Raw genomic sequence first — 27,475 nt, 5'->3', positions numbered from 1 at the left:
CTTCTGCTGAGCATTTTTGGAGGCAGTCACAGAGGCCCATCCAGGTTCAAGGGGTGAGGAATAGACCCATCTTACTAGATGAGTGGAGTATCACTGTCACTTACTTATTGTAAGATGAATACTTGGGATTGGATGTATTTTGGTGGCCATATTTGGAAAACAGTGTCTATCACAGTATGTCCATTACCCACACAATCCATATTTCTCCCTCATGCAAAATTCACGTAATCTCTCCTCCAGTATTCCCTCAGGCTTATCTATTATAGCATAAACTTGACATCCAGGATCTCATTATCTAAATCAGGTCCAGGTGTGGATGGGACTCCTTGGGGAGAGCTCCTTGAGTGCTCAGGAGAACTCAGTCTCATTTCAAAGACCTATGAACTGATGATACCAATTGTCTGTCCTTCATACATTTGACATACAGTGGTGGGATAAGCATAGAATAACTGCTGTAGATAACCTTTTCAAAAGAGGGGAAAACAGAAGGTACACCGTGGTCACTGGTCCATAGCAATTTTGAAATCTGCCTAGGTACTTACTGCCCATTCCTTAATTAGGGCTCTGTCATACTGCCAGGGAGTTGTTTATAATGGCTCATGGCTTCATACTTTGGGTTCTTAATTGCTTCATCTAGGTCATCCTTCCTTTTCCATAAAAAGTAGCTCACATTTGCAGCTAAGTAGTTTTCTTTAACCTGCTTCCTGTCCAAGGAAGTTTGGGGATCCAAAGGTCTGTTTATTTTTAGTTCAAGATGGTATAATTTAAAAAACAAAACAAAAAGGAGTAATTTATAATCTACTTTATTAAACAGTTCACACCCACAAATCTTAAGAATAAGCCCATTTTTACATTGGGCTCCCTCTGTGTCTACTGAGGGATAGTACTCAGCAGTCCTTATTGCTTAATAGTGAGTATCTGAGAGACATGCTAGTATAATCCTGAGAAAGTCTTTGCACCTTTGAAAGGTCTGTGAGCCTTAAATCTTTCTGAAGTCTTAGCAAGTGTTTTTACAATCACACCCATGTTTTCATGACAGATTCCTGCGTTTCTGTTCTTCCTGGAAGCCACTTTTTAACTATAGCATTTTTTGCTGTCTGGAGAGGCTAGGAATGAGAAACAGTTTTATTTCTGAACTCTGCAAGTCTTGGCTCCTTTAATTAACCATTTTCCTGTAGTTTATCTCCCTCCTCTCATAGTTCATCACAGGTAGTGAGAAGAATCTTGGTGGCCTTTTGAGAATTTTTCCTGGAATTTTTGGTAGCTAGCTCATTGAGTTCCACTGTCTGCAGGCTACAGTGTTTCTACACTTTATGCCACTACATAACAAGGGTTCTTTTTCCTATAGTTTCCAGTAAGATTTTTTTTTAACCTTCCTATAGTCCCTCACCAACAACCTCCTCAGTGCCCTTTCAGGCTTTCACTAACACTCTCTTTTTGAGGCATTTTAACTTTCACCAACACTCTCCTTGAGGCCCTTTCTTTGCTTACAGGTGTGGAAGGTAAGAAAGAAAAGAGAGTCAAGAAAGGTTCCCATATTTCTAACAGGATCATCTACAAAATTACTCATTATTCACTGATAAGTAACACTTGGGGGAGTATCAGGCATTAGAAGGAAAGTAATGAGGTTAGATAGCTTGAATTTGAGGCACTAGTAGGCTAGTCAAGTGAACATGACCAGTAGTGTGTTTATATGTAAGGCTAGAGGTTTGGGTTAAAGGTACAGAGTTGGTAAGCCAACATATTAATGATGGCTGAAGCAGTGGCTATTAATAAGATTCCCAGGAAGTTTGTATGTGAAAAAATAAAGAAAATGATGTTTTAGAGATTGGCAGTGGAAGTGATAACCACACAGACTTAGAAATTTTAATATCCCCTTTCTTTCTCAGTACACTCAAACCACAAATTATCTAGAATACAATGTCACTTCTATCATATATCAAAAATATCTTTTCAGCCATCTCCAAGCTAGCAAAAAATAAGAATTAAAAAACTTTTTATATGTATATATATATTAGCATATACATTTATGCACATCTATAAAAAAATAATCTTTAAAAGAAAATGAATTCAACTTTGTTTTCTTTTGTACTTTTTAAAATAAAGGGCAGTCAGTGAAATGTATGAAGATTTGGTATATGTCTCCTGATTCTTAATTTCTCTTATCATTGGGCCTTGATGAATAGTTATTATCAGAGTTACCCTAAGACTATGTAAGTGTTCTTTTCCCATCAAATTTTCCAATTCATATGTTCTTTTCTCTTGTTTTTTATTTCTTTTTTATTCCTTAATAGGATAGCAAAGTGGCATCCCTTGCATACATATGAGGATTAGTGGAGCTTTAATAAAAGAAATAGAGAAAAAAATGACCCTTAATTAGCAAGGCAAGAGCTTATATATCCATTAGTAATGATGGAATTGTTTTAGGGGAGGAGAGATACATCTCTTATGTGGTCACCTTTTAACTTTCTTGCACTTATTTATAAGGTAGAAAGAACATAGAAGATGTAAGAATGGAGAGAAAGCCTATAATTGGAGCGTAATAGTGAGTGATGCATAAAATTGTAACAGATAAGTTTGGAGAGCCATGCCTTGAGGATTCGGAAGCCATTAAAAGGTTTTAAGCAGGGAAGTGAATGGCTTTGGTTTCTGTGTAGACAATAGATAGGTAGAAGTAGATATGAGGAAACCATTTAGGGAGCTATCACAGTGATCTAAAGAAAGATGATGTAGTTTACACTTAGGGTGGTGGCAGTAGAAGAAAGCTTGTTGAGTATATATAAGCTTGTTCAGTATTAAGTATTCACCTCATTTGTGTGGTATCAATCAGGATTAAACAAATTACCATAATGAAAATAAAGTGGTTTTAAAGTAACATAATATGAGAAAATGCTTACCATTTGTTCAGGAATCAAAGGATGAACAGTGGAAACGAGCTATGGATTATTTAAATGTTGTCAATGAACTCAACTACATGACTCAGATTGTTATCATGCTTTACGAGGATCCTAACAAGGTAACAGAGTCTTGATTTACGTGTGTTACCAGAGGTAAATAAATAACTTGAAGTTTCTCATTTTGAAAGTGTTCTGTAATATTTTTTAGGATCTTTCCTCTGAGGAACGCTTTCATGTTGAATTACATTTTAGTCCAGGAGCCAAAGGATGTGAAGAAGACAAAAATTTACCATCTGGCTATGGATATAGACCAGCTTCAAGGGAGGTAATGAAGATGAAATTTTCATTGCTTAGTTACTACAGTTTTAAATATAAATGAGGTTTCTTTAAGAATTTTCTATTATGTACTATAATTCTTATCTCAACTAAGTAGCAAGATGGTTTAAATTTCTTGAAGTATGATTTCGGTAGACAACATTTTTACGAATATTAGAATTTTATATTTTATCTTTTCTCTAGATTTTTTGGATTTTTAATATCAGTAGTTAGAATGGATAACTATAATTTTTGTTTTTGTCCTCAAGTCCTACTTGAGGACTAGTCCATTCTTTACTATGCTAAGCACTTGTTACAAATTACTGCAGTTTAATTCTTAACCTTACAAAAGTTAAATATGTACTCAGCTTTAAACCTTTTTTACTAAACTATAATACATATTCGTAAACATACCTAAATCGTAAGTGTGTAGTTTAATGATATATCACAAAATGAACACAATTGTAAAACAACTAGCCAGGTTATAGATAGAAGATCATTCTAGAAGAACCAGTTGTGCCCCCTCTTTCTCACAACCTCCCTGCCTTCTCCCCAAAGTTACCTACTATCATGACTTCTGGCACCATAGATTAATTTTGTCTATTTTTGGACTTTATGATCACAAATGAAATCACAAAATATGTGCTTTTTGGGGCTGGAGAGTGGGTTTGGTTTCTTTCATTATGTGTTTGAGATTCATCGGTTCTTCATTTTTGTTGCCATGTAGGATTACATTAAATAAATATGGTGCAGTTTATTAATCCATTTCACTATGATGATCATTTGATTTGTTTCCAGTTCAAGGTTTGAAGATGGATGCTTTTATGAAGATTCTTGTTCAGGTCTTTTTCTGAACATATGTACACATTTCTTTTGGATATATATGTAGGTGTAAAATTGCTGGGTTATAGGGTATGCATATGTTCAACTTTTTAAAATAACAGTCAAATAACTTTCCAAAGATACTACCATATCTTTATCAGCACTTGGTATGATTAGTGTTTTTAGTATAGCTATTTTGGGGACTATGTAGTGATATCTTGTGGCTTAAATTTACATTACCCTCATGACCAATAAGGATTAGTACCTTTTCTTATATTCATTGGTTATTTGAATATGCTTTTTGTGAAGTGCTACTGGCTAGGACTAGTATGGTGTTGAGTAGAAGTGTTGATACTAAGCATCCTTAGTATCATCCTTGTTCATTCCCAAACTAAAGCAAAAGGTCATGTTTCAAAGTGAACTTTTTGGAATTTTGATTGAAATTACATAAACTCTGCAGATCAGTGTTGAGAGAAATAACACTTTTACAGAATTGAATCTTCTAGTCCAAGGACTTGATATACAGCTCTGAATTTAGTGAGCTATTCTTTATATGTTCTTGATAAAATTAAGACTTTTTTTAATGTCTTGTATTTTCTTTGTCAGAGTAATTCCTAAATTCTTTATGTTATCATAAATGGCTTATTTAAATTTCGTTTTCTGTTTGCTATTTTCATATTGAATTTTAACTCATTTTTATAGAGAGATTTTATAACTAACAACCTTACTGCATGCTGTTTATTCATTCTAATAATTTATACATAGAGTCATTTGAATTTTCTATGTATATGATCATATCTGTGAATGATGACAAATGTCCAGCAAAATGTTGAATAGATTTAGTGATGGTGGGCACTCTTGTCTTCCAGTGATTTATTAATTGTGATGATTGTTTCAAGTTTTTAGTTATCCCTTACCTGGTTGAAGAAGTTTATCTTTATTTTCTATACCCCTTAGTTTGATGAAGGTTTTTATGTACTTCTGCTTGGCTTCTTTTAGCTAACGTACATTCATAAGATTCATTGATGTAATTAGTTTTAGTTTGCCCATTCTTAGTGCTTTAAAATATGTGTTTTAGTGTAATTTACCCAATTTATCCGTCCTGTTTATTTATCTTTAAATTTATTTATGTTTTTATTTTTGGCTGCATTGGGTCTTCGTTGCTGTGTGTGGGCTTTCCCTAGTTGTGGCGAGTGGGGGTGACTTCGTTGCGGTGTGTGGGCTTCTCATTGCGGTGGCTTCTCTTGTTGTGGAGCACGGGCTCTAGACGTGTGGGCTTCAGTAGTTGTGGCACACGGGCTTAGTTGCTCTGCAGCATGTGGTATCTTCCCAGACCAGGGCTCGAACCCGTGTCCCCTGCGTTGGCAGGCAGATTCTTTTTTTTTTTTTTTTTTTTTTTTTGCAGTACACGGGCCTCTCACTGTTGTGGCCTCTCCCGTTGCGGAGCACAGGCTCCAGACACACAGGCTCAGCGGCCATGGCTCACGGGCCTAGCTGCTCTGCGGCATGTGAGAATCTTCCCTGACCGGGGCACAAACCCGTGTCCCCTGCATCGGCAGGCGGACTCTCAACCATAGCGCCACCAGGGAAGCCCGGCAGGCAGATTCTTAACCACTGCGCCACCAGGGAAGCCCTACCCATTCTATTTAGATGGATATTTAGTGTAACTTTTTTAAACGTATCTGTTTTCTGTACTATACCGTGAGATTCTTATAATTTGGGACAGTATCTTATTCATCGGTGTCTTGGCACATGGTACATACTAAATATTCAGTGAGTCATCAAATGGTTGTTATTTAAGTATGCAGTCTTTACATTTGTTGGAAATATTTGGCATAGAGTTTGAATTTTCTAAAATTTATAACTTAGATACTGTTTCAGTTTGTGGTTGAGTTGATGGCATTACTGGTAACAAAACTGATTTCTTTTTTCTTACTGTCATTTATTATTATTGCTTATTTATTTGGGCATTGGATGAAATTTAATTAAGTACTTTGTTTTATATGGCTCTTTATTGTCGTTTTATGGTTTAATGTATCCAAAGAGTATGTATTTCTTGAAGTCAGGAACTCTATCATCTGTCTTACAATATCCAGAATAATACTAGGCTTTCATAAGAATTCAATTATTAATTTACTTGAATAAACAAACTTGTATATGTACTGCAAGTGACTATACCAGTTGGTGGTTGAATTTGTTCATCTGAAGAGATTGATTTGTTTTATCTGAATTTTATTATGTTCTTTCTGCACAGAATGAAGGCAGGAGATCTTTTAAAATTGATAGTGATGATGAGCCACATACTTCTAAAAAAGATGAGGTTGATCGAGCTGTGATATTGTTTAAACCTATGGTATCAGAGCCAATTCATATACACAGGAAGTCTCCACTTCCAAGATCTAGGAAGATGGCTGCAAATGAAGTAAGTATATATCAGAGCATGTTTTTTATGAAGTAAACTAACTATATTTTAATAAAACAGAAAAGAAAATACAGCTTTAATTATCAAGCTTGGGAACCTAACAGATTTTTAATTGTCAACTTTATTTTTCAAATAAATTTTTTAAAATATAGAGGCAGTTAGAAAATACAAAGATTAATTTTAGAATTTGGAGCTTTATAGTTTTCATAGCAAAGTTGAATAGAAGTAGTAAAATAAGGCCTTTTGAAGACTTGATCCATTATTTTCTTGTCACTTTAGGTTATTCTAATAAAGAACTTTTTAAAAAGTCTGATATAATGGATCAGAAATAATTTTTGGTTAAAAATAGTGAGAAATTGCCAGAGATGCTTCAGCAACAACTGATTCCAATGACACTGTATATTAAGATGTGAGATTCTGAATTGTTAACCTGATTGCAAAAGTCAGTATAGGAATTTGAAATTTTGATGCTATGGTTGAAAAATTTACCTTTGTATTATATTAAGGTCTATAATTAAATAACTTAGGCTAATTCTTATGCTCACTAACAAAATAACATTTAAATAGCTACTAAAATAACACTTAAAAGGAAAGTTGAAAAAAAAGAAAGGAAAGTTGAGTAGTTGGAATAAAGTTTAAGTAAATCTTTAACATCTGTATACATTTTTATACTCTGAATACCTTCTTTTTGGGTTATTTATATTCTCTATAGGATGATTCCCCCAGCACTGATTTGAGATCAGTGCTTAAAAATGTTTTCTAAATGCTCAAGTAAAAGTATTAGATAGGAAGAACCATCAACTTTTAGGTTAGAAAAATATGTTTTGTTGATGATTAAATATGCCAAATCTTAAGAGTTAGGTATAACATCTAGCAGTTGGTGAGTAGGAACGTAAACACCAACAAATGAGAATTATGCTCATTTCTATAGCCCCAAATTATACAAACATATGTGCTTTTGATTCTCAAATTTCAAATGTATGTGTCCCAATTTGACAATGATGTATAGGAAAAACATCCCGATAAAATAGATTGTTGTAATTTTACAGTTGAAAATGTATACTAGTTAGGATTCCCGTGAATGGGATATTTTAAGTTAATTATGGGTTGGCCAAAAAGTTCGTTCGGGTTTTTCCTGCGCTCTTTTCGCTAACCCAATAAAAAAGAGGATGATTAACAATTGTAGAATTTGGGATTATTCTATTATAGCTTAATTTAAGAATGAGAAACTGGGGTTATGTTCAGTTATCTTTAATTTCAGAAAATTGGGAAATGACATTTATTAATGTAACCTAAAATACCATTTGTGTGAGGGCAGTGATTTTGGTGTTGTTGAACAAAGCAATCTGCAATTCATCAGACTGTTCAGAATTTCACCATTAAACCTTTTTTCTGAACTCCAGAAGAAGTCTGTAACACTGATACAGTCAAACGTATTCTGAGTCTCATCTGTATTTGTGAAATCTTCAACAAAATCACTGCCCTTTGTTAACTCTTAAAACGCAGAACACATTTATAAACCTTTTTCTCGTAAATACTTAAAAAGTTGCTTTCAAGAGATTATTTCTATGCCATGCTAAACTTTTACTTCCATAAGGTAAATTATTCAAGTAAAACCTTGAAGACTTTTTCCAGCGTCCATCATCTCCATGGATATCAGAAGTTTGTACTTCCAAAAGACATACAGAGAAAAAGACTATTCTCTTCATTTTGTGCAAGTAGATTTTACTCTGTCCTCACTGTCTGAAACCTGAACATGCAAACATGTAAAATGAGAATGTTTGCTGCATGTTTTGCCTACTGAACTCTATAAATAATCTTTGGAGGGGGTAAATAAATAGATAGCTTGAAAGTGTAAACAAGTGCAATTTGAATCCTCCATCTTAAGATCTCTAATTTTTTTTGTCTGGCAGACAGATTTCTTTTCATACATATATACAATGAAGTCTCTTTAACCCTTTGCAGGATTCTTTAGTGCTTTGGGTTGAAAAGTTTGCCCAGTATAGCATAAAACCTCCTGAATATCATATTTTTAACATTGCTAAGATAAAAAATTGTTAAAATCTTTCAAGTTCTAAGAGGGAAGTGACAACTATTAAGCAGTATAAATATTTTGTATATTTAAGATAGTAATGTAATTCTCATAATCATTATTACTTACAGTTAGATTTATAACTCATTCCGATCAATTTCTAAAATATTAAAATATTTGGCTCCCAAATTACTGTTTAATAGTTTTTTAAAAATTGATAAACAAATGCAAACAAACTGTATTTTTTTTTCTTTCTGATCATTTGGCTCTGTTGTATCTAACTTTGCATGCTCTGCTTTTTTTTTTTTTTTTTTTTTTTTTTGCCCCTTTCTCACTTCCAGGAAGAGAGCCCCCTGAGTGTGTCTAGCCCAGAGGGTACTGGTACCTGGCTGCATTACACCAGTGGTGTGGGTACTGGGCGTCGAAGACGCAGATCAGGGGAACAAATCACTTCTTCCCCTGTCTCCCCCAAATCATTGGCTTTCACATCCAGTATTTTTGGCTCATGGCAACAGGTTTTTAAACTTTACTTCATTAAACATTTTTCCTCCCCGCATTCAGAGCAACAAACAGCTGTCTTTGAGGACATCTAATCCCTTATATTTTACATCAGAGTAAATACTTCTGTTTTTAAATTTTGAATTCACTTAAAAATGCTTGTAATGTCTCACAATATTTGAGGGAAAGAAACCACTTACATTGCATGTGTTTAGCATTTTTACTGGGGGGGTTTTAAATATCCAGGATTTTAAAATTAGTCAATAAATTTTATACTCCTGGAACTTTAGCTTATTAATTAAAATTTTTTAAATGTAAAGAAATCATTTTTTGACTTATTTCTTCTTTAAAACATTCAGAAATGAAATTACATACTTTGATGATAAGAAAATTTAATAACCTTTTCCCCCATAATTGAAAAATAGATTCCATTTGGAATTTGCTGAGAATGTGAACATTTTTTTAAATATCAAAATTTACGTGGCCCTGTGTTAATTAGCAGGATACATCTAATACTGATGGTTCTCTCCCTCGCTTTCTATTATCTGGAAGTATCTAATAATTACATACAGTATGGGTTTTTTTAGTTGTATAATATCTTAATGCTCTCTTTAAGATAAAAGGGGACAATGTATATGTGCCCATCAACAATATGCCCCAACAAAAGGGGTCAAAATAAAATTACTTCAGAAGGACTTTTTGTGATGACATTTGGAAACTTAAAATACTGTGGGATTTTTTAGTTTTTTGTTTTTTTACAATGGAAGGTCTGCTCATACACATGACTTTTCCGAGAATTTCAGCAATTTCCTTTTGGAAATATAATGCATTGATTATAGGAAAAGGGATTATGGTATCCATTAAGGCTGTGAATATTTAAAGGTTACTCTGATAAAGCCTGTGCATGGATCAGTAATTGTATGGTGATCTCAACAGTCTGTCTGTCCTTTCTTTTGTTTGTGATTGTTTTTTCCCCCTTCAAATACAGGAGCCGTTTAAGAGTGGGCATTTGGCTTCTTTTAAGAGAGAGTGAAATTATTAATTGTCTATTAATTGTTTCTTTTCATCTGTCTTGTTTCATACATGATATTTAATTCTGAATGCCTGCTTCGCACCACTTCATTGCAAGGACCTCATATGAAATGGACTCCCTTCAGAAGGGGATCTTGCATGATCTTTCATAATTTGTGTATTTCTACTAATATTTATCATACAGCTTATTAACCTTTGTCTGTCTGGAACAGGCTGCAAATGAAGTATGGACTTTTAAATTTATTTTACTGTTTTAGTTCATTTATTTTGCTTTCCTTGTGCAGGTTGTATCTGAAAATGCTAATTACTTGCGAACACCACGAACTCTTGTAGAACAGAAGCAGAACCCTACTGTAGGTATGTGGTCTAAAGGAAGTTGTATTCCAAACCTTAAACTCACTATTTTGCACACATGTAAAACTCTTCAGAGGTGAAAGCATGACCAAATGCTATGCTTTAGTTTTTATTTAACATACACTAATTCAGAAATGTTGAGTCATAAAGCTCAAAATATAAAGTTTTGATGAAATAAATAAGAAATAGCATTAATTTTGTTTCATAACCCTTTTGAATGCCCATAATGTAAACTACTTAGTCTAATTGCCAGTGCTCATTTTTAATCTTGTATTCTATAAGTTAAAATCCCAACATGTTTTAATTTAGGAAGGAAACATCATTTTTCCCAGCTGATAAAGATGAAAGTATGCTATCACATACAAAAAAAATCTACTATTCTGATTAAAAAAATTTTTAAGTGGGGAGTGTTTCAAACCCTGTCTGGGTATATTAATTATCCTTTTGGTTTTGGTCATCTCTTAAGGAAAGCCAAAGCAAAACTGATGTACAGTGACAATGTTAATTCTTCATTGACCTATAGAACATAATTGTTTCTTTGCTAACACTCAAGCAAAGCAACATTGAAAAAGACCTTTCTAAACTTATTTTAGTTTTAAGGTCATTATAGATAAACTACATGCGATAATGACATATTATTTTCTGTAAATAGTTGTCTAAATCAGTTTAATAACAGCATAAATAAATTTCATTATCTTTCGACTATGTATGTACTATGATCTCTATACTAAGTTTATGAACTATCCATTGATGCCTACATACTTGAAAAATCTCTCTTTAATTACATATATGTTAATTGATACCTTTTGATATTCCCACTGTGTCTTGCCAGATACACATACACACACACACGTGTGTGTGTATATATATATATGTGTGTGTGTGTATATATATATACATATTTTATATATATATATATATTACTCCTTTCTTTATATATCATAATGTAGCTGATAAAAATTTACTTAATCCTTACCCAGTGGTAAAAGTTTTACTTGGGTATAAAGACTTTTACTACAAGTTAAGCATTAGATTGGGGTCTTATTAATTAAGATCTTAAATCATTTAAGTATTAGGAATTTAGAGTGATTTAGGCCTGAATGACCACTTAAAAGGAATTGTTTCACCTGGTCTTCTCACAAATTTCATAATAGATATTGATAACTCAAATTCAAGGGCATCAGGAAAGCTTCTTCATTTACAGATATACATTCAAAAATATTGATTTAGTATGATTTAATTTATGCTAGGAGAAGTTTTTTTATATGGCCTGCTCACGCAAATTGATTGACAGAATTCCTTATCATCCTAAATTAATTTTTATGATAGTGTTTTTTTTAATATGTATATGTCTAATTATTGTGTGGGCATATTATTTTCCTCAAAGAACATTTTCTCCAGTGTAAAATGCCTCCATTTGTACATATGATAAATGGTGGTGGTGATTGTATTATGTTGACATTAAAAGTGAATTGTGAGCCTGTTCAGGGCACTGCCAAGTATGTGTGGTAAGAGCCATGTTATTGCATGCTGCATGAATTCCCAATGTGAATAGAAGAACACCCGTTGTTGTATGTATTTTCTCTAACTCCCATCAGGGTCTCACTGTGCGGGCCTGTTTAGCACCTCAGTGCTCGGGGGTTCTTCAAGCGCACCTAACCTACAGGATTATGCTCGTACTCATCGTAAAAAGCTGACCTCTTCTGGCTGCGTAGATGGTATGTGCACACATGCACACACAGATTCATACCTACACCCATGCACACACCCATGAGCATACGATATTTCTCAAAGGCAAGCCTAAGGCCACTGACTGATGCAAGCGGAATCCTAGCACCCTTTGCCTAAGTGACTATCAGTGCTCTGTTATTCACTACTTGGGTCCATGTTTCATCAAACAGTTAATTGTAGTTAGACTTACAGTACTTGTTCAGTGAGTATTTCACTGAAATATGAAATTTAGAACTACATCATGTGTATTCTTCTTTTAAATAGTTGATAAGCCATATTATAAAGAGTAAATCTTTCTTTGATCCTTTAAACGTTTGTTCATTATTAAACCTTATTTTATTTACTAGTATTGATCTAAATAAATAAAGTGAATGGAATGTTTATAAGTAGAAGAAAATATCATATTGGCAATATTTTTATTAGAATAAACATAAGATGAGAATATTTTAGGACCCCTAGTAGAAGGAAATCCTCTCATTACTGTTAATACACCTTAAATTATAGTATTCAGAACATCTCTTGAGGCTCACAGAAGCTTGCCCCTTTTGTTAATAGGAGTGTTTATTAGCCCTTTCTGAATTAGCTTTATTTGAAACTTTTCCTCATGTATCCACAAATTTATTTTACTCAGTAAAACATGGCTTTCCCAGAATTGCCAGCTCATCCTGCTTTTCTTTCTTTTGTATATTTCGTTAAACACTTTGCCTCTATCATCAAGCCATTTACTTCTTTTAACCAGTTTTTGGCTTATTTCCCTCTCTCACCATCCCTTCTGCATGTCACCTAATTCTATACTCCTTATATATTTGTTTTTCCTCCTCTTTTTTTAAGTGTCCTTCTTTTGGTAGCTGTTACGAATTTCAGGTACCTGTTTTTCTCTTTCTCAGACGCCACACGTGGTTCTGCTGTTAAAAGGTTTTCTATCTCATTTGCTCGACACCCAACCAATGGTACGTTTTGCTTTTATTTTAAAAGATAATCCCCTGCTTCATCCTTTTTTATTTTTCTTCTGTTTCAAAATATGTGGGGTATACAGTATCATTCATTTCTCAGTCCTTAATTTCAATTGGCATACAATTCTAACTTATTATTCACCCAAAATATTGATACTGTCTAGCTCCCTGTTTCATCTGTAATTTAGACAATAATTTAGCACTACTCATCAAACTTTTAAATGACCACAATGATGATGAGTTTTAATACTTAATTAGCACCTAAAAATTCCTTCTGATTTCTCAAGTGATCAATCTACGTAATTTTAAAAATACAATTAGTATTATTTATTTTCTTTTTAATTCTTAATAATTTTAATGTGTTTTTCTTTCTAATTTATTTTCTTTTTTTTTGAATTTTTGAATTTTATTTTTTTATACAGCAGGTTCTTATTAGTTATCTATTTTATACATATTAGTGTATATAGGTCAATCCCAATCTTCCAATTCTCCCAACCATGATTACATGGTTGTTTCATTGAGCTATTTAACAAAAATACGGAACCACACTTGTCAAATAGCCAAATGAGATGTGTCTTTGAAAACTTCTTGGGAAGCAGGGGATGCGGGTTTCACTGTGTAACATTATTTATCCCTGGCTGTCTAAAGCAAAACCCAACTTGGTCTGGAGCACTCTGAAAACTTCATTCAGCGTTCACTTTGTCCTCATGTGGCAATATGGTTTGCTGCTGTCGAGCAACAAATTTTGGGGGGTATCATTGCTTTTTGTTAGGATTTGGAGGGCTCCTGATAGGAAGAAGACTAGGCTAAAAAATCTAGACAACCAGTTCAATTAAATTCAGTTTTTGAGGCTGAACAGGAAGGTTTTGTGGCCATTATTTATAAGCTGAATTTTGCACTATTACCGCTTTCTTACATAGAGCTTTTTTCATGTGGGACAAGAGGGAATATTTACTAATCATTTTTAAATAACTCAGAGTCAAAGAATTTAAAAGAAAACATACATGTTTTTGCTTTTATTCGGAATGAAGTTATTTTTATCCATGCAATTATTTTTTTCTTTTTCTTTTTAATTGTTAAGTAAGTCTTTCAAAAACTCAAGTCAGGTCTTTCAGAAACTATTTATGAAGCTCAGGGATTGAACACAAGTTTATAGTCATTCTTCTCCTTCTGGATCCTTTAACAGCACACCTAAGTTAACAGTGCACTAATACTTCTTGAAGGTGGAGTAAGAAGATCTAATCCTCAACAAGTGAAAATTTAGCCTTAAAGCTAAATGTGCTTTCCCTCCATTGTAGCTGTTTAAATGCTACTTTTTGAAGAAAAAGATCCTTATTTGATACAGCTGCAGCTTCTAAAGAACCCACATGCATAAGAACTTCTTAGAAGAAAAACCAAAGTCACAAGAAAAACCGAAGTCACGAGGAAAACCGAAGTCACAAAATTCTAAAGAAGAGACATTGAAGATTTAAGACTGACTATAGTTTTTATACAAAATGCTTATGTGTTTATAGCCAGTATTGCAAGTTTTATATAGGAGAAATCTTTGTTTACTGAAGCTTAAAAATAAAAAAGCTTTTGTTAAGTTTAACAGAAAATAGAGTAATTTTATATTCTTTTGGTTTAGACTTTTTAAAAAATGTGGATTTTCCACACATTGTGTGACTTGATGCATATAAAATGCATCCCTTTCAATTCTATAAATATTTCTTTTGGGTTTCAAATTTTCTTTTTTATGCTGTGTTGTCTTATCTGTCCTATGAGTTGTCATTTGACTCTTTCTTTTTCTTTTCCTTAACTTTCATGTTTTTTCCATCTTAACACATATTATGGACTTACCCCTCCCCTTCATCTTTAGTTCAAAGAACATGGTGAAACAAGTATCTTCTGACAGTGCTTTACCTTATTTTCTGGGCCTCTGTGCAGAACACCTACACCTCTATAGGTGCTGGTCCGTTTCCTCTGTGGAATTTCTAGGCTCCAGTGGTATGTTTTTATAGCTTCTAAACGTGACAGCAGGGTGGCTTTTTAAACTGCTGCGCTAACCCTTTCACTGTGCATTAAAGAAAAAGTTTACTAAGGATAGATGGAAAAAGATGTAGTCCAAAGGGGCTTGATTATATTGTCATTTGCCTGTTATAAAATCTAACAGGCAAGTGCAAGAAAATAGTTGTTACAAAAGACTTATAAACATTCTGAGGAAAGGATAAAAAAGCCACAGTATTAAGTTTAGCATAATGCAAGGAAAGGGTTTGCGCTTATTTGCATGAATCTTGTACTTTTAAAGAAATGTAGTACTTGTGGAAGCCTAATTTCTTTAGTGCTTAACTTAGGTGCTTTAGCTGCTGCTATGGTATTATAATTTTGTTTTGTTTTAAGTATATGTAATATCCTGTCATGCTTTGGTTTGCACCTGAAAATCAAACATACCAGTTTTGTTAATCAAAGGATTTGTTGTTTTCATTGAAAGATAGATTCTCTTTTAACCAGTTTCCCTATTGCAACTAAGAATTAGACAGTTCTTGGGTCAGTATTTTCTCCCCAAATTAAATAAATATCAGTCAGTGTTAAAATGAGCACATGCCTATTGAAGCAGAGAGTTTTCCAGTCTATTTGAGTTTAATTAATTTTTACTTTTAACTTAAGAATATTAGACTTTATGTAGAAACTAAACATTAAAAGTATTTCTTTTGGAGGAAAACTAGTTTAAATTTTTGAAAAAGTACATGCAGAAAGACTTGTTATTTTAGTTGTATATAAAAGCAATTTTAAAAGCCATTCAGTTGAATAAAGTAGGCAATATTTATAAAAGATGAATAACCTATGTCCTATTTGTTTAAAAAAAACTGTATATTTAAGTGCTTTTGTTTCACTGATGGTATTAATACATATCTGCATGGTTTGTTTCATGAAATTTTTGTATTCCTGTGCCATTGTCGAATGCAAACATATTTGTATTTTGTATTGCTTTTTACTTGGCCTGACTTCACTCAGCTAGCAATTTCCAACAATAGAATTATTGTGTTAATTCAATAAAGGTAGGTTAAATATGTTTTGGAATTTTAATTTCAGCGTAAATGAATGGATGTTATTTTGGGGTCACGCTAGAGAGTATTATTGGCCTTGTTATGACTAGAAAAGTATTTAAAATCACTCTTCACAAGTAATCGCTTATTTGTTTTTCAACAAGAAGTTACCTTTAGCATTCTGGCATCAGGGACACATTATGGCATCAGCTTCTTCACCTATCAAATAGACCTGATTCTAAAAAGTAAAAACTAAAAAACCTTTATTTTTCTCTGTTTATTATTCCCCCAGGTTTTTTTCTTTAAGTATTATTCTTAGATTTTACCAAAATAGAGAATGAAATTGTGTGCATGCTGTACTATGTGGTTACATTTTAAATGAAATCTTTGTCACATCCTGATCCAACCCCATACTGCATAGCATCTGGTGTCATGACTTCAGAGATCTCGTGTGTTTGCATGTGATAGATTGAAAAGACCTAAACTGTCTAGTTCTAAGCAATGGTCTTCCTTTTTAATTAATGAATTTTTAAGATATCCAACTCTTGTTTTTGTTTTTGTTTTTTTCCCCTCAGGCTTTGAATTGTATTCGATGGTGCCATCTATTTGTCCTCTAGAAACTCTTCACAATGCCCTGTCTTTAAAGCAGGTGGATGAATTTCTTGCTTCCATTGCTTCTCCATCAAGTGAAGTTCCACAGAAGACCCCTGAAATTTGTAGGAAAATTATTATTATTATTTGATTTTTAGGCAATAGAGATTATCTGAATATAAAAATAATTATAAAAACATAAATTCAATAGTGATAGTAAATAGAATTTTAGGAGAGAAAGAGAAGAACATTATTTAGAATTCTTTGGTATAATATGCAATGTACCAGGCTGTTGTCTTGACTCTTCTGCAAAGACTTTTTTTTTTTTTTTTTTTACAGAAAGGGGGGAAAAATCTAAGACCCAGCAATAAAATCAGCAACATGTAATATAGAGTCTTGGTCTTATTTCCACATTCCTATTGTATGTCATTTTATAAGCTTTTTAAAAATGACAAAACATCAGTCTATATTAACCTACACATGCCACATGCCCATCCCTTCACCACTTTTGATAAGCAGTCATATAGACTCAGAAAGAGCCCTTAACTAAAGAGAGCAAATTAGGACAACAGTTTTTTAAATTGTGTTCTGCAGAAAATATTCTGAAGAGGTTAATTCCTCTGTGTAAAAAAAAAAAAAAGAGGTTTGTCACTAAGTAAGTTTTGGAAACTTTATTATAACCCACCTCCCTTTCAAGAGGTGTAGTTTCATCAGCATATAAACAGCTATGGTTCTTCTCTATAAAGAAAACTATATACCCACATTTTCCAGAACTTCCTTGCTGACAAAACACTTTTTTTGGTAATGCATTTAAACATCATGTAGAACTATTCTGAGGGACTTCAGTTTGGGAAATGTTCAGGGCTACCTTTTTAGATGTGAGAAGTCAGCTGGCTGTTGTCATTTTCAGCTCTGTAGGATCATTTGACACATTGGAATTTCCAGTTTAGGAAGCATTCATTCTGAAAGAGAATGCTCTGCTTAGAGTTAAAAGTCTTGCTAGTCCTAGTCATATCTTAGGAAAGGTACAAACTTTCTATGTATACCAACTCCTTTTTGTAAGGAGAATGTTGTAAATATGTTTTTCCCAAGAATGAAATTGGAGGTCTTGGGATGAAAGCCACTTTTGTGTGTTGCTGTTACTCTCCTCCCTTTCCTGGGGAACCACAATGTATTATTCTACAGAATTCTATTCAGTGTATTCTGTCCAAACAGTGCCCCCTGCATTTTTGCCTTTCTCTTTCACATCTGGTGGTAGAGGTCAGCTTTTAACCATTAAGGGTAATGGAGAGGTATCTTGGTGTGAATTTTCTAAAATATTTCACTTTAGGAATGGTTTGGGGAAGTAGGTTTCAGATTTAAATGTACATATGAATGTGTCTGATTCTGAGAATTGATAATACTCCAAATGAAATAACCTGCAAGCTATAAAGTCAAAGTCAGGAAACTGAAGGATGTTCTTCCTTTTATATTCTCTGTTAGCTGATAGAATGGACAATGCTGCTCCTCAGAACGCAGTAGAGAACCTGAATAAATAAATTCTCATTTTCTCTTTTACCCTTCTTTATACTTGACATTTCAATGCTTCCCTGGATCAGGGATTTATAATCTTAAAATAGAGATTAAAGAAAGACTGTAATTAGTAAGTAAGAATTTAGGGTAGGCATTAATGCTGCTTTGAATTTAGAAGATCTTCAGTAAATGACTTAAAGGTAAAGTAGCAGTAATGACATCTGTTTTGGAAAGAGAATTTTGGTGGAATATTTACAAAAAGATAATCTTTGAATGTTTATGCTGTGGCATTGCTACCTTATGATGGCTTCATTTCTGTGGTTAGTAAATTCAGTTCCTCAGAGTGTATTATTGAGGTATATTAATGAAATGAAATATTAAATTCTTTTTCTAGTTCTCATTAACTCTTCTCTATATTATGGACACAAGTTGTACCCCAACCCCTCTAGTTCTCTTAAAATTTCATTCCATTACTTACTAAGGGAACTAGATGAGAAAGTAAATATAGTTAATGCAGTTCATAGAGTTGGATAAACCTAGGAGTTAATCTAATTCATTGGTCTTCAAACTATATTCCCAAGAGCTTTAGGAAGTTCCATGAGGAAGAGAAGGATGCTGAGTGATTAGGCCTGTGTCTTCTGTGGTTGCTTCAATCAGAGTCTCTGCTTTGATCTGTTTTATTTAAGATTTCATTTGAGAAAAGCTTACTGTTTTAAGAGAAAAACTTAGAGACACCATTGAGGAAATTAACCAGTTAGTGCTCAAGCAAGACTAAAACCCAGGTCTCCTAAAGTGTATGGTTTTTCCATTCTCTTTGATTAAAGAAAATAGGGTTCCAATTATGATGGAAGTATCTGAATCCTGTACTGTATAGTGTAACTGCAGAATAAATATTTAGTAGTCACAATATATTTATGTAATTTATACTTAATTCCCTGGATTGTCAAGGAAGTAACATCATAATATAGAACTATACTGAATTTGTGGCATTCATAACAAAGGAGAAGACATTGTTAATATCTGTCATTCACAGATTTTTTTCTCACCTAGGACAAAATTAATTTTGTGGTAACTAGTAGATAGCTTACAATGAGGCACTGACAATATCAGGTTGGTGGAAAAGGTGTGAGAATACTAATTGGATAAGTTAGAGGTGGAAGTTATAATAGGATAAAAAATGCAAGCAGAAAAGAGCTAAGTAATGATGTGGTGCTTTATAGGATGTTTTAGACACTTTTTAATCACTTGTGTATTATTTTATTAATGGCTACTTTGATCTTCTGCCAGTGAAATTTGTATTCATTCAGTGTGGGTATCAACCACCAAAGGCACATTTGCCATAATTGGCCCACATATTGATTTTTCAGAGACACCGTGTTTATTGCTATCAGGTCCTCTTCCAAAATTGCAGTAATAGGCAAATCGGTCTTTTGTTATCTCCTTAACTCCCTTTGTTTAGGAACCCAAAAGGTCATGCCAATAGCTCCCCCACTCCAGCCTATCCTTTCCCAGAGGACTTCATACTTAAGAATTGTACCTACTTGTCCTTTTCACACCTCTCAATCTCCCCACCTTAATTAGAAAGAAAAAAAAAATATTTAAATTTCTTTTGCTTGAAGATAAATCTCATCTGGGTGATATAGGAAGACAATCTGATTTAATTATTTGTAATCTAGTTAGTTTAGATTTGATAGAATTGTCAGAAAATTATTGAATTACCATGTTGGGTTTGTTTGTTTGTTTTTTCCAGCCTCTTCAGCTTCACGTTCCAGTCCAATAATAAGAAGAAAAGTATCTTTAAATACATATACACCTGCAAAGATCCTCCCAATGCCAGCAGCTACCATAAAGAGTACTAAAGCAAGCAGCAAACCAGGTTAGGAGTGTGTGTGAATTTGTGGATTCAATATAGCAATTAAAAAAAAAAATATATATATATATATATATATATATATACATATAGCAACTAGAGGGGCTTCCCTGGTGGCGCAGTGGTTGAGAGTCCGCCTGCCGATGCAGGGGACCCGGGTTCGTACCTCGGTCTGGGAAGATCCCACATGCCGCGGAGCGGCTGGGCCTGTGAGCAGTTGCCGCTGAGCCTGTGCGTCTGGAGCTTGTGCTCTGCAACACGAGAGGCCACAGCAGTGAGAGGCCCGCGTACCGCAAATATATATATATATATATAGCAATTAGAGGAGTAATAATAGCTTGCTTTGTAGATGTAAAGATCTGTTTTTAAGTAGGATCATTAGACTCTAGGAACTCTGTTATTGTAGCCTATTTACATATTTGGGGTTTTTTTTCTCCATTAATTATCCCCCCTTTCCCTCACATATGTTAATAAAATATACTTCATACTCATACTTTTCCAAACTGATTTATGGACTGTTTTGTCTTCTTTTGCTTTTCTCTTGAGCCAAGGCATCACTTTAGTCATTTTGTTTGAAAGATTTTTTTTTTTCTCTTTCCCTAGAGTATTTTAATCTCTCCATTCTCAGTCTGGTGCTGTAACTACCAAATTCAACTATGTTTTATCAGCTTTTTTCTGTTTTTACTTGGCATATTTGATTGTGTTGTTGCCCATTACAGATGAAGAAAGTTGCAGAGAGGTTATGACTTGTCCCTGTTCATGTAGCTAGTAGTCAGTAGATCTAAGACCTGAATACTCTTTGAATCATGGTGCATTGTTCTCTATGTTTTAGATGCATAATAAATGTACCAAGTGCACTAAAAAAGAATTATTCCATAGTTTATTGATGTAGCGTTCTGTAAGTATCCATTAGGTCAAGATTGTTGATAATGTTACTCAGATCTTCTGCGTATTTACCATTTTGGGGGATGGCAACACGTACAAGGGAGAGGAGGTTCTGATTGTTCTAGCAGTTGCTTAGAGAGCAGTTTCTACTCACAATTGTGGAATTGTCTGCTTCCCTCTTTAATTTGGTCAGTTTTTACTTTGTGAATTTTGAAACCCTGTTATTAGGTGCATACACATTTGATTGTTATGACTTCCTAATGTATTGCCCCAATATCATCATGAAATTTCCCTCTTTGATTTCTAGTAATGCTTTGTCTTAAAGTTTATTTTATCTAATGTGAATTTAGCTACTTCAGCTTTCTTATGACTACTGTATGCATGGTGTATATATATATATTTAATTTATTTTATTGAAGTATAGTTGATTTACAATGTTGTGTTAATATCTGATGTACAGCAAAGTGTTTCAGTTTTATATATATATATATATATACTTTTTCATATTCTTTTCCATTCTGGTTTATTACAGGATATTGAATATACTTCCCTGTACTTTAATTTAAAGTAGGACCTTGTTGTTTATCCATTCTATATATAATAGTTTACATCTGCTAATCCCAAACCCCCAATCCATCCCTCCCTCACCCACCCTCCCCCTTGGCAATCGCAAGTCTGTTCTCTATATCTGTGAGTCTGTTTCTGTTTTGTAGATAAGTTCATTTATGTCATATTTTAGATTCCACATATAAGTGATATCATATGGTATTTGTCTTTCTGACTTACTTCACTTAGTGTGATAAGTGAAGTCCATCTAGGTCCATGAAGTCCATCTAGGTCCATCCATGTTGCTGCAAATGGCATTATTTCATTCTTTTTGTGGCTGAGTAGTATTCCATTGTATATATGTACCATATCTTCTTTATCCATTCATCTGTCTATGGACATTTAGGTTGTTTCCATGTCTTGGCTATTGTAAATAGTGCTGCTGTGAACATAGGGGTGCATGTATCTTTTTGAATTATAGTTTTTTCTGGATATATGCCCAGGAACGGGATTGCTGGATCATGTGATAACTCTATTTTTAGTTTTTTGAGGAACCTCCAAACTGTTTCCCATAGTGGCTGCGCCAGTTTACATTCCCACCATCAGTATAAGAGGGTTCCCTTTTCTCCACACCGTCGCTAGCACTTGTAATTTGTAGACTTTTTAATGATGGCCATTCTGACCAGTGTGAGGTGGTACTTTATTGTAGCTTTGATTTGCATTTCTCTAATAATGAGCAATGATGAGCATCTTTTCATTTGCCTAGTGATCATCTGTATGTCTTCTTTGAAGAAATGACTATTTAGGTCTTCATGCACATGTATATTTTTTTTAACCAAACTGTCTTCATATTTAAGGGGATCTTTTTTAGACAGTATATATTTGGCTTTTTTAAAAGGCCATTCTAACAATATGTGCCTTATAATTAGTGTTTATAGTCCACTAACATTTAATGTAATTATTGATATGGTTGAGTTAGGTCTACTCTTTTATTATATTTTCTATTTATTCCTTCTGATTATTATTCCTTTATTCTTTCCTTCTCGTTTTTTTTAATTAATTCAGTATTTTTTAGAATTTCATTTTAACTTATCTATTGGCTTTTTAGCTATACCTTTTTGCATTATTCTTTTATTGGTAGCAGTAAATACATATTTCTGGCTTTTCTTGGTCTACTTCAAGTCAATTTTGTGCCACTTAACATAAAATGTAGAAACCTGCCAACTGTATAGGTGTGTTTACCTTCCCTTCTTTCCATCTTTTACACATAGTGTCCCATATGTGTTACTTCCACATGTATTATAAAGGCTACAGTACAATGTTATGATATTTGCTTTAAAGAGTCATATGTATTTTAAAGAAATTAAAAAGAGAAAGAAGTCTTTAATTATCCACATATTTGCTATTTTTAATGTTCTTTATTTCTTCTTTTAAGTGTTTGTTTCCATCTGGTTTCATTTCCCTTCAACTTGAATTTATTTACCATTTCTTATACTTCAGATCTGTTACTATATCTGAAAAAAAAATCTTTATTTTGGGCTTCCCTGGTGGCGCAGTGGTTGAGAGTCCACCTGCCGATGCATGGGACACGGGTTCGTGCCCTGGTCCGGGAAGATCCCACATGCCGCGGAGTGGCTGGGCCCGTGAGCCATGGCCGCTGAGCCTGCGCGTCCGGAGCCTGTGCTCCACTGTGCGAGAGGCCACAACAGTGAGCGGCCCGCGTACCGCAAAAACAAACAAAAAAATCTTTATTTTACTTTCATTCTTGAAAGGTAGTTTTGCTGGACAGAGAATTTGGGAAGAAAGTTTTTTCTTTCAGCATTTTAAGGATGTTGTTCCACTATCTTGTCATTCCTCTTGTTTCTGATGAGAAGTCTTTGTTAATTTGAATTGGTTGTTCCTATGTATGCAATGGGTTAATGGATTATTTTTCTCTGCCTGCTTTCAGTGTTTTCCCTTTATCTTTGGTTCTCAGAAGTCTGACTGCGGCATGCTTAGGACTTTTTTTTTTGGTAATAAAATCCTGGTTGATAGTCACTTTTACCTGTCATCTCTATTCTGCTCTTAAACCCATCCAGTGAAATTTTATTTCATATATTTATTCTGTAGTTTTAGACATTTGTTTTGATTCTTCTTTGTAGTTTTTTTTCCTTCAGAGATTTCCTATATTTTTATTCATTATAAGCATATTTTCCTTTGTTCTTGAGCATAGTTAAAATAGTTGCTTTAAAATTCTTGTCTATTAATCTGGCTGATCTCATAAATTTTCTCATTCCCAAGAAGGAAGGTTTATTTCCTGTTTTTCATATACTAAGTAATTTTGGATTGTATCCTAGACAAACACTGGACTCTGTTGTTTCTCTTATGTTCCTCCAAAGAGTATTGGATTGTTTTTAAAGCAAAGAGTTAACCTTGGCTGAACTCAGATTGCAAACCTATGTCTTCTGAAGTGACTGACAGCTCAAATTTCACTTCACTTCTTTTAGCCTGAGCCGGACTTCTTAGGAGCTTACTCTGCTCAAGTCACACACTTGATCAGGGTTTACACAAAGATTTGGGATTCCCCACTGGACTTCCAAGCAGCTATTTTTGCCCCAATGCTTTTCTTCTGGTTCTTCATGCTAGTAGGACTGAGTTTTATGTTGTAGTTTTAGCCATTCCACATGGGGCAGACTGGATCCTGTCCTTAAGCCTAAAGCTTTTTTAAAAAGGGCACAGGGGACTAACTCCATGTTGTTCCCTTCTTCCAAATATTGGTTCTTTTCTAGTATATGCCTGCTTTTGTTCATTCTTCAGTGTCTTCAGGTAGTTGTTTTTTTCATATTTTATCCTGCACTTATACTTGTTACCTGCAGGAGGAGGATTGGTCTGGCAGGAACTTACCCATCCATACAAAAGTGTAACCTGGCTTAGAATAACTTTTTGATAACTCATTGGGGCTTGATGTTGGTTTGGATATAAAAGGATGATTCCCAAGTCAAGAATGTTTCTAGTTCTTTAATCGTTCAGCTTTTTAGATAGTGGTAAGATAGGAGGTACTGAAGAAAATAGATGTTTATAGGGAAAATGATGAGTTCCATTTTAAACATGGTAAGTTTATATTTCCTATCAAATATCTATATAGAGGTTTGTAGTAGGATGTACAGGGTATACAGATCTTGAGGTAAGGGAAAAAGGTCTGGACCAGAAGTATAAATTTGAAGGTCGTTAGGACATTAGATGTTAATTAAAAATGATGGAATAAATGAGTTTCCCAGGAAGAATGCAGGGAAATAGAGAAGTTTGTTTTATGTTATTTGAACTTCTGTTGATTATTTTGTATTATCTGAACTTGGATTGCTTGTGAAAATCTAAACAGTAGTTTTTCTTTTTATGTATAGCTCCCAGCGGACCTTCTAGTATGGTTGTTCCCAATACCTCATCTCGGAAAAAGGGTGTGAGTAGCAAAACAGAAATACATGAACACAAAAAAAACACTGCGAAAAAAAAATGAAATCTTCTTAGCAGAAGCTGGAACTCATTATACTTATAAAAAATCACGTGTTCAGTAGAAAGAGACACGTAATAAACCTTGACTGAAAAGTATCAAAGCAAGTAATTTGTGCCTCCTTATACATCTCTGTATTAATTTAAAGATATATGACATCTAGAGAATTCTTTGTATATATTTAGTTAAGGCCTTTGTCATGATCTGGAAATGTTTAAAACAATGTTTATTAGCATTTTATGAGTAGCAAAACTTATGGTGGTAAAGATCTGTTGTTCTGAATGTGATGTTTACTGTGTGCCTGTGGTAAAGAAGAGGAATGGGAAAACCCAGACAGCCTGTGCCAATGTCACACAGTAATGCTGTTTGCTGAAGAACCTGTGAGGTGACCTCTGTACACATTTTCACTTTCACAGGATCACATCTGGGCTGCAAAAACCTATAGCTTGAAATTTGATGGCCATACTGGGGACTTTTAAAAAGCATATTTCCAAAGAGATTTCATTGACCATATAGATTAGAAACCTTTTTTTCCCCAATTGTTATGATTACATATATGCTGCAATATTTAATAACTGGAGTATTGGCATATGGGTTATTTTTTCAATCTATGCTTTGAATTTTTATTGTGTATTATTTAAAATATTACATAGGCAGCTGGGATAACTATACCTTTATGCACATACATTTGTAGAAAATATTTTCTTTATATATTTCCTTACCATAAGGTGCTTTTGTTCATCAGGACAATTTTTCTTTGTATATTGGCAAGAAAGACATCTTTAGAGTTTCTTTTTAAGATATAGTTGACAAGTTTATAAATGTTAGTTATCTTCAGAGTTCTTTTTAGATCTAAAAAACTGAGTTCAAGAATGGAGGTAATCAATGTAAGAAGAGTATCTGAATTCCATTGTTAGTAGATAATATGTATAGCACCTATTTTTACCATTTCCATTCTTATCTCTAGAATATCAGTTGATCTCACAAAGATAACTTAAAGATTGAGCATTTGAAATACATGCTCATTTCAAATGATTAGATTTTGAAGGGAAATTGAGATTATTGCATTGTGATTTCATCTATAATGTGAAAAAATATTTATTATCCTTGGTGCTCACTTTCCCCTGATGCACAAATAATTATTGTCTAAACCACTTGAAATGACTTAAACTGTAAACCAAACAGTACATCCTGATAAGAATTGCATCCATTGCCAGTTAGGTAACTTAAATTGCTAAAGCTTTAGTTTGAGGCTTATGTTTAGAAAAATTATTGAATTCTCATATGAATGCAGCTATTAAAATCCTTCAGTAGAGACTCTCCTAACCTTAAATCATCATATATGAATTGACTTTAGAAAATAAGCATAATACGTGTTCATTTTAAAAGGTACCAGATGCAAAAGTCACAAATATATACAATTCTATAAGTTCATATATTTCACATGAATGTAAATGTATTACATGGAGACATGTCTTGTAAACAGTTGAATGTACCTAAGCTTTCTGTATGTGAAAATGTGGTTAATGTGCTCATTGTCAGAGTAAAGAAACTACTTTTATTTTTTAAGTGGAACTGAATTAAAATATTTTATTTCTAGAATCAGAGGATGGCTTAAATGGCAAGTTATTTTTTATTCTTTTCTTTGACCCTTTACTTTTAACTTTCAAAGTAGAATGGGGAAAAGTATTTTAATATTAAACAATGCTCATCTTAGATATTAGATAAAATTTCTTAGTATTGGCCATAGCTATCACAATAGAAACTAACTAGAAAGTTCAGTGCAAGTCACATTTTTCCATTGATACACAAGAACTATGATTTCACTGTAGTCGCCAAACTTGGTAATAACTGCTGTGTAGACAGGACAGTTTTATTTGCAAGAACCTTAGATTCATTTTCCAAAACAAACAAAAAGAAATTATAGTTATCACCATTCAATGGAAGTTTGACTGAAGCATCTGTTTCTCACTTGATTCTATCCCTGTAAAGTGTGTTTTTTGTTTGTTTTAAATACTAGAAGATATTTCTTCTCATAGCTAATCCTCCATCCAGCGAAGAGATGAGAAAGCCCAGCTTGAGGTACTGTTCAGTTATCCTGGCCTGTTAGTCTTCATAGTGCATTATTCAATCTTTTCCCCTTAAAAACCCTGCATATGAACTCAAACCTATTTTTTGCCCTTGAAGTCCAGTGCCAGCAGGTTCTGCTGCTCTGGTTTTAATGAGTTCTTGTAGTCCATTCTTAACTATTAGAAAATGTTTTGGGGGTGTTGTACAGTCTTGGGTTATGGAGAAAAGTATGCTGAACACTTTATATCATGTTTCCTTTGAGTAGGAAATGGAGGCAGAAGGTAGACAGTAAATGAACAGAGAACATGTGGCAGTATGCTTAATATATACATACCTAGAGCAAGAGGGTGATAGATGGCAACTATAAGAGAAAAGTTAAATGATAGTTCTTCAAGAACTCTCTTGTTAAAACTCTTTAGACAAAGGAAGAGT

General features: G+C 33.7%; 1 protein-coding gene across 10 annotated transcripts in view; it reads left to right on the top strand.

Moving 5' to 3' along the window:
• PPIP5K2 (diphosphoinositol pentakisphosphate kinase 2) overlaps nucleotides 1-26,580 on the top strand; it is a 75,713-nt gene extending 49,133 nt beyond the window's left edge. Inside the window, exons 22-31 of one of the 10 annotated variants that reach the window (XM_032626768.1) lie at nucleotides 2,909-3,016; nucleotides 3,106-3,222; nucleotides 6,289-6,456; nucleotides 8,830-9,003; nucleotides 10,303-10,375; nucleotides 11,971-12,090; nucleotides 12,991-13,053; nucleotides 16,658-16,798; nucleotides 19,936-20,061; nucleotides 24,867-26,580. In XM_032626768.1, the coding sequence (XP_032482659.1) occupies nucleotides 2,909-3,016; nucleotides 3,106-3,222; nucleotides 6,289-6,456; nucleotides 8,830-9,003; nucleotides 10,303-10,375; nucleotides 11,971-12,090; nucleotides 12,991-13,053; nucleotides 16,658-16,798; nucleotides 19,936-20,061; nucleotides 24,867-24,979 (1,203 nt within the window). In that variant the 3' untranslated portion in view covers nucleotides 24,980-26,580. Of the gene's footprint in view, nucleotides 1-2,908; nucleotides 3,017-3,105; nucleotides 3,223-6,288; nucleotides 6,457-8,053; nucleotides 8,171-8,829; nucleotides 9,004-10,302; nucleotides 10,376-11,970; nucleotides 12,091-12,990; nucleotides 13,054-16,657; nucleotides 16,799-19,935; nucleotides 20,062-24,866 lie in introns of all 10 variants that reach the window. The other 9 variants (XM_032626770.1, XM_032626769.1, XM_032626771.1 and 6 more) reach the window with 9 other exon arrangements.
• Nucleotides 26,581-27,475: the final 895 nt, after the last annotated feature.

The sequence above is a fragment of the Phocoena sinus genome, chromosome 3, assembly GCF_008692025.1.
Source record: "Phocoena sinus isolate mPhoSin1 chromosome 3, mPhoSin1.pri, whole genome shotgun sequence".
NCBI lineage: Eukaryota > Metazoa > Chordata > Mammalia > Artiodactyla > Phocoenidae > Phocoena > Phocoena sinus.
This window is presented reverse-complemented; position numbering and strand designations above follow the sequence as displayed.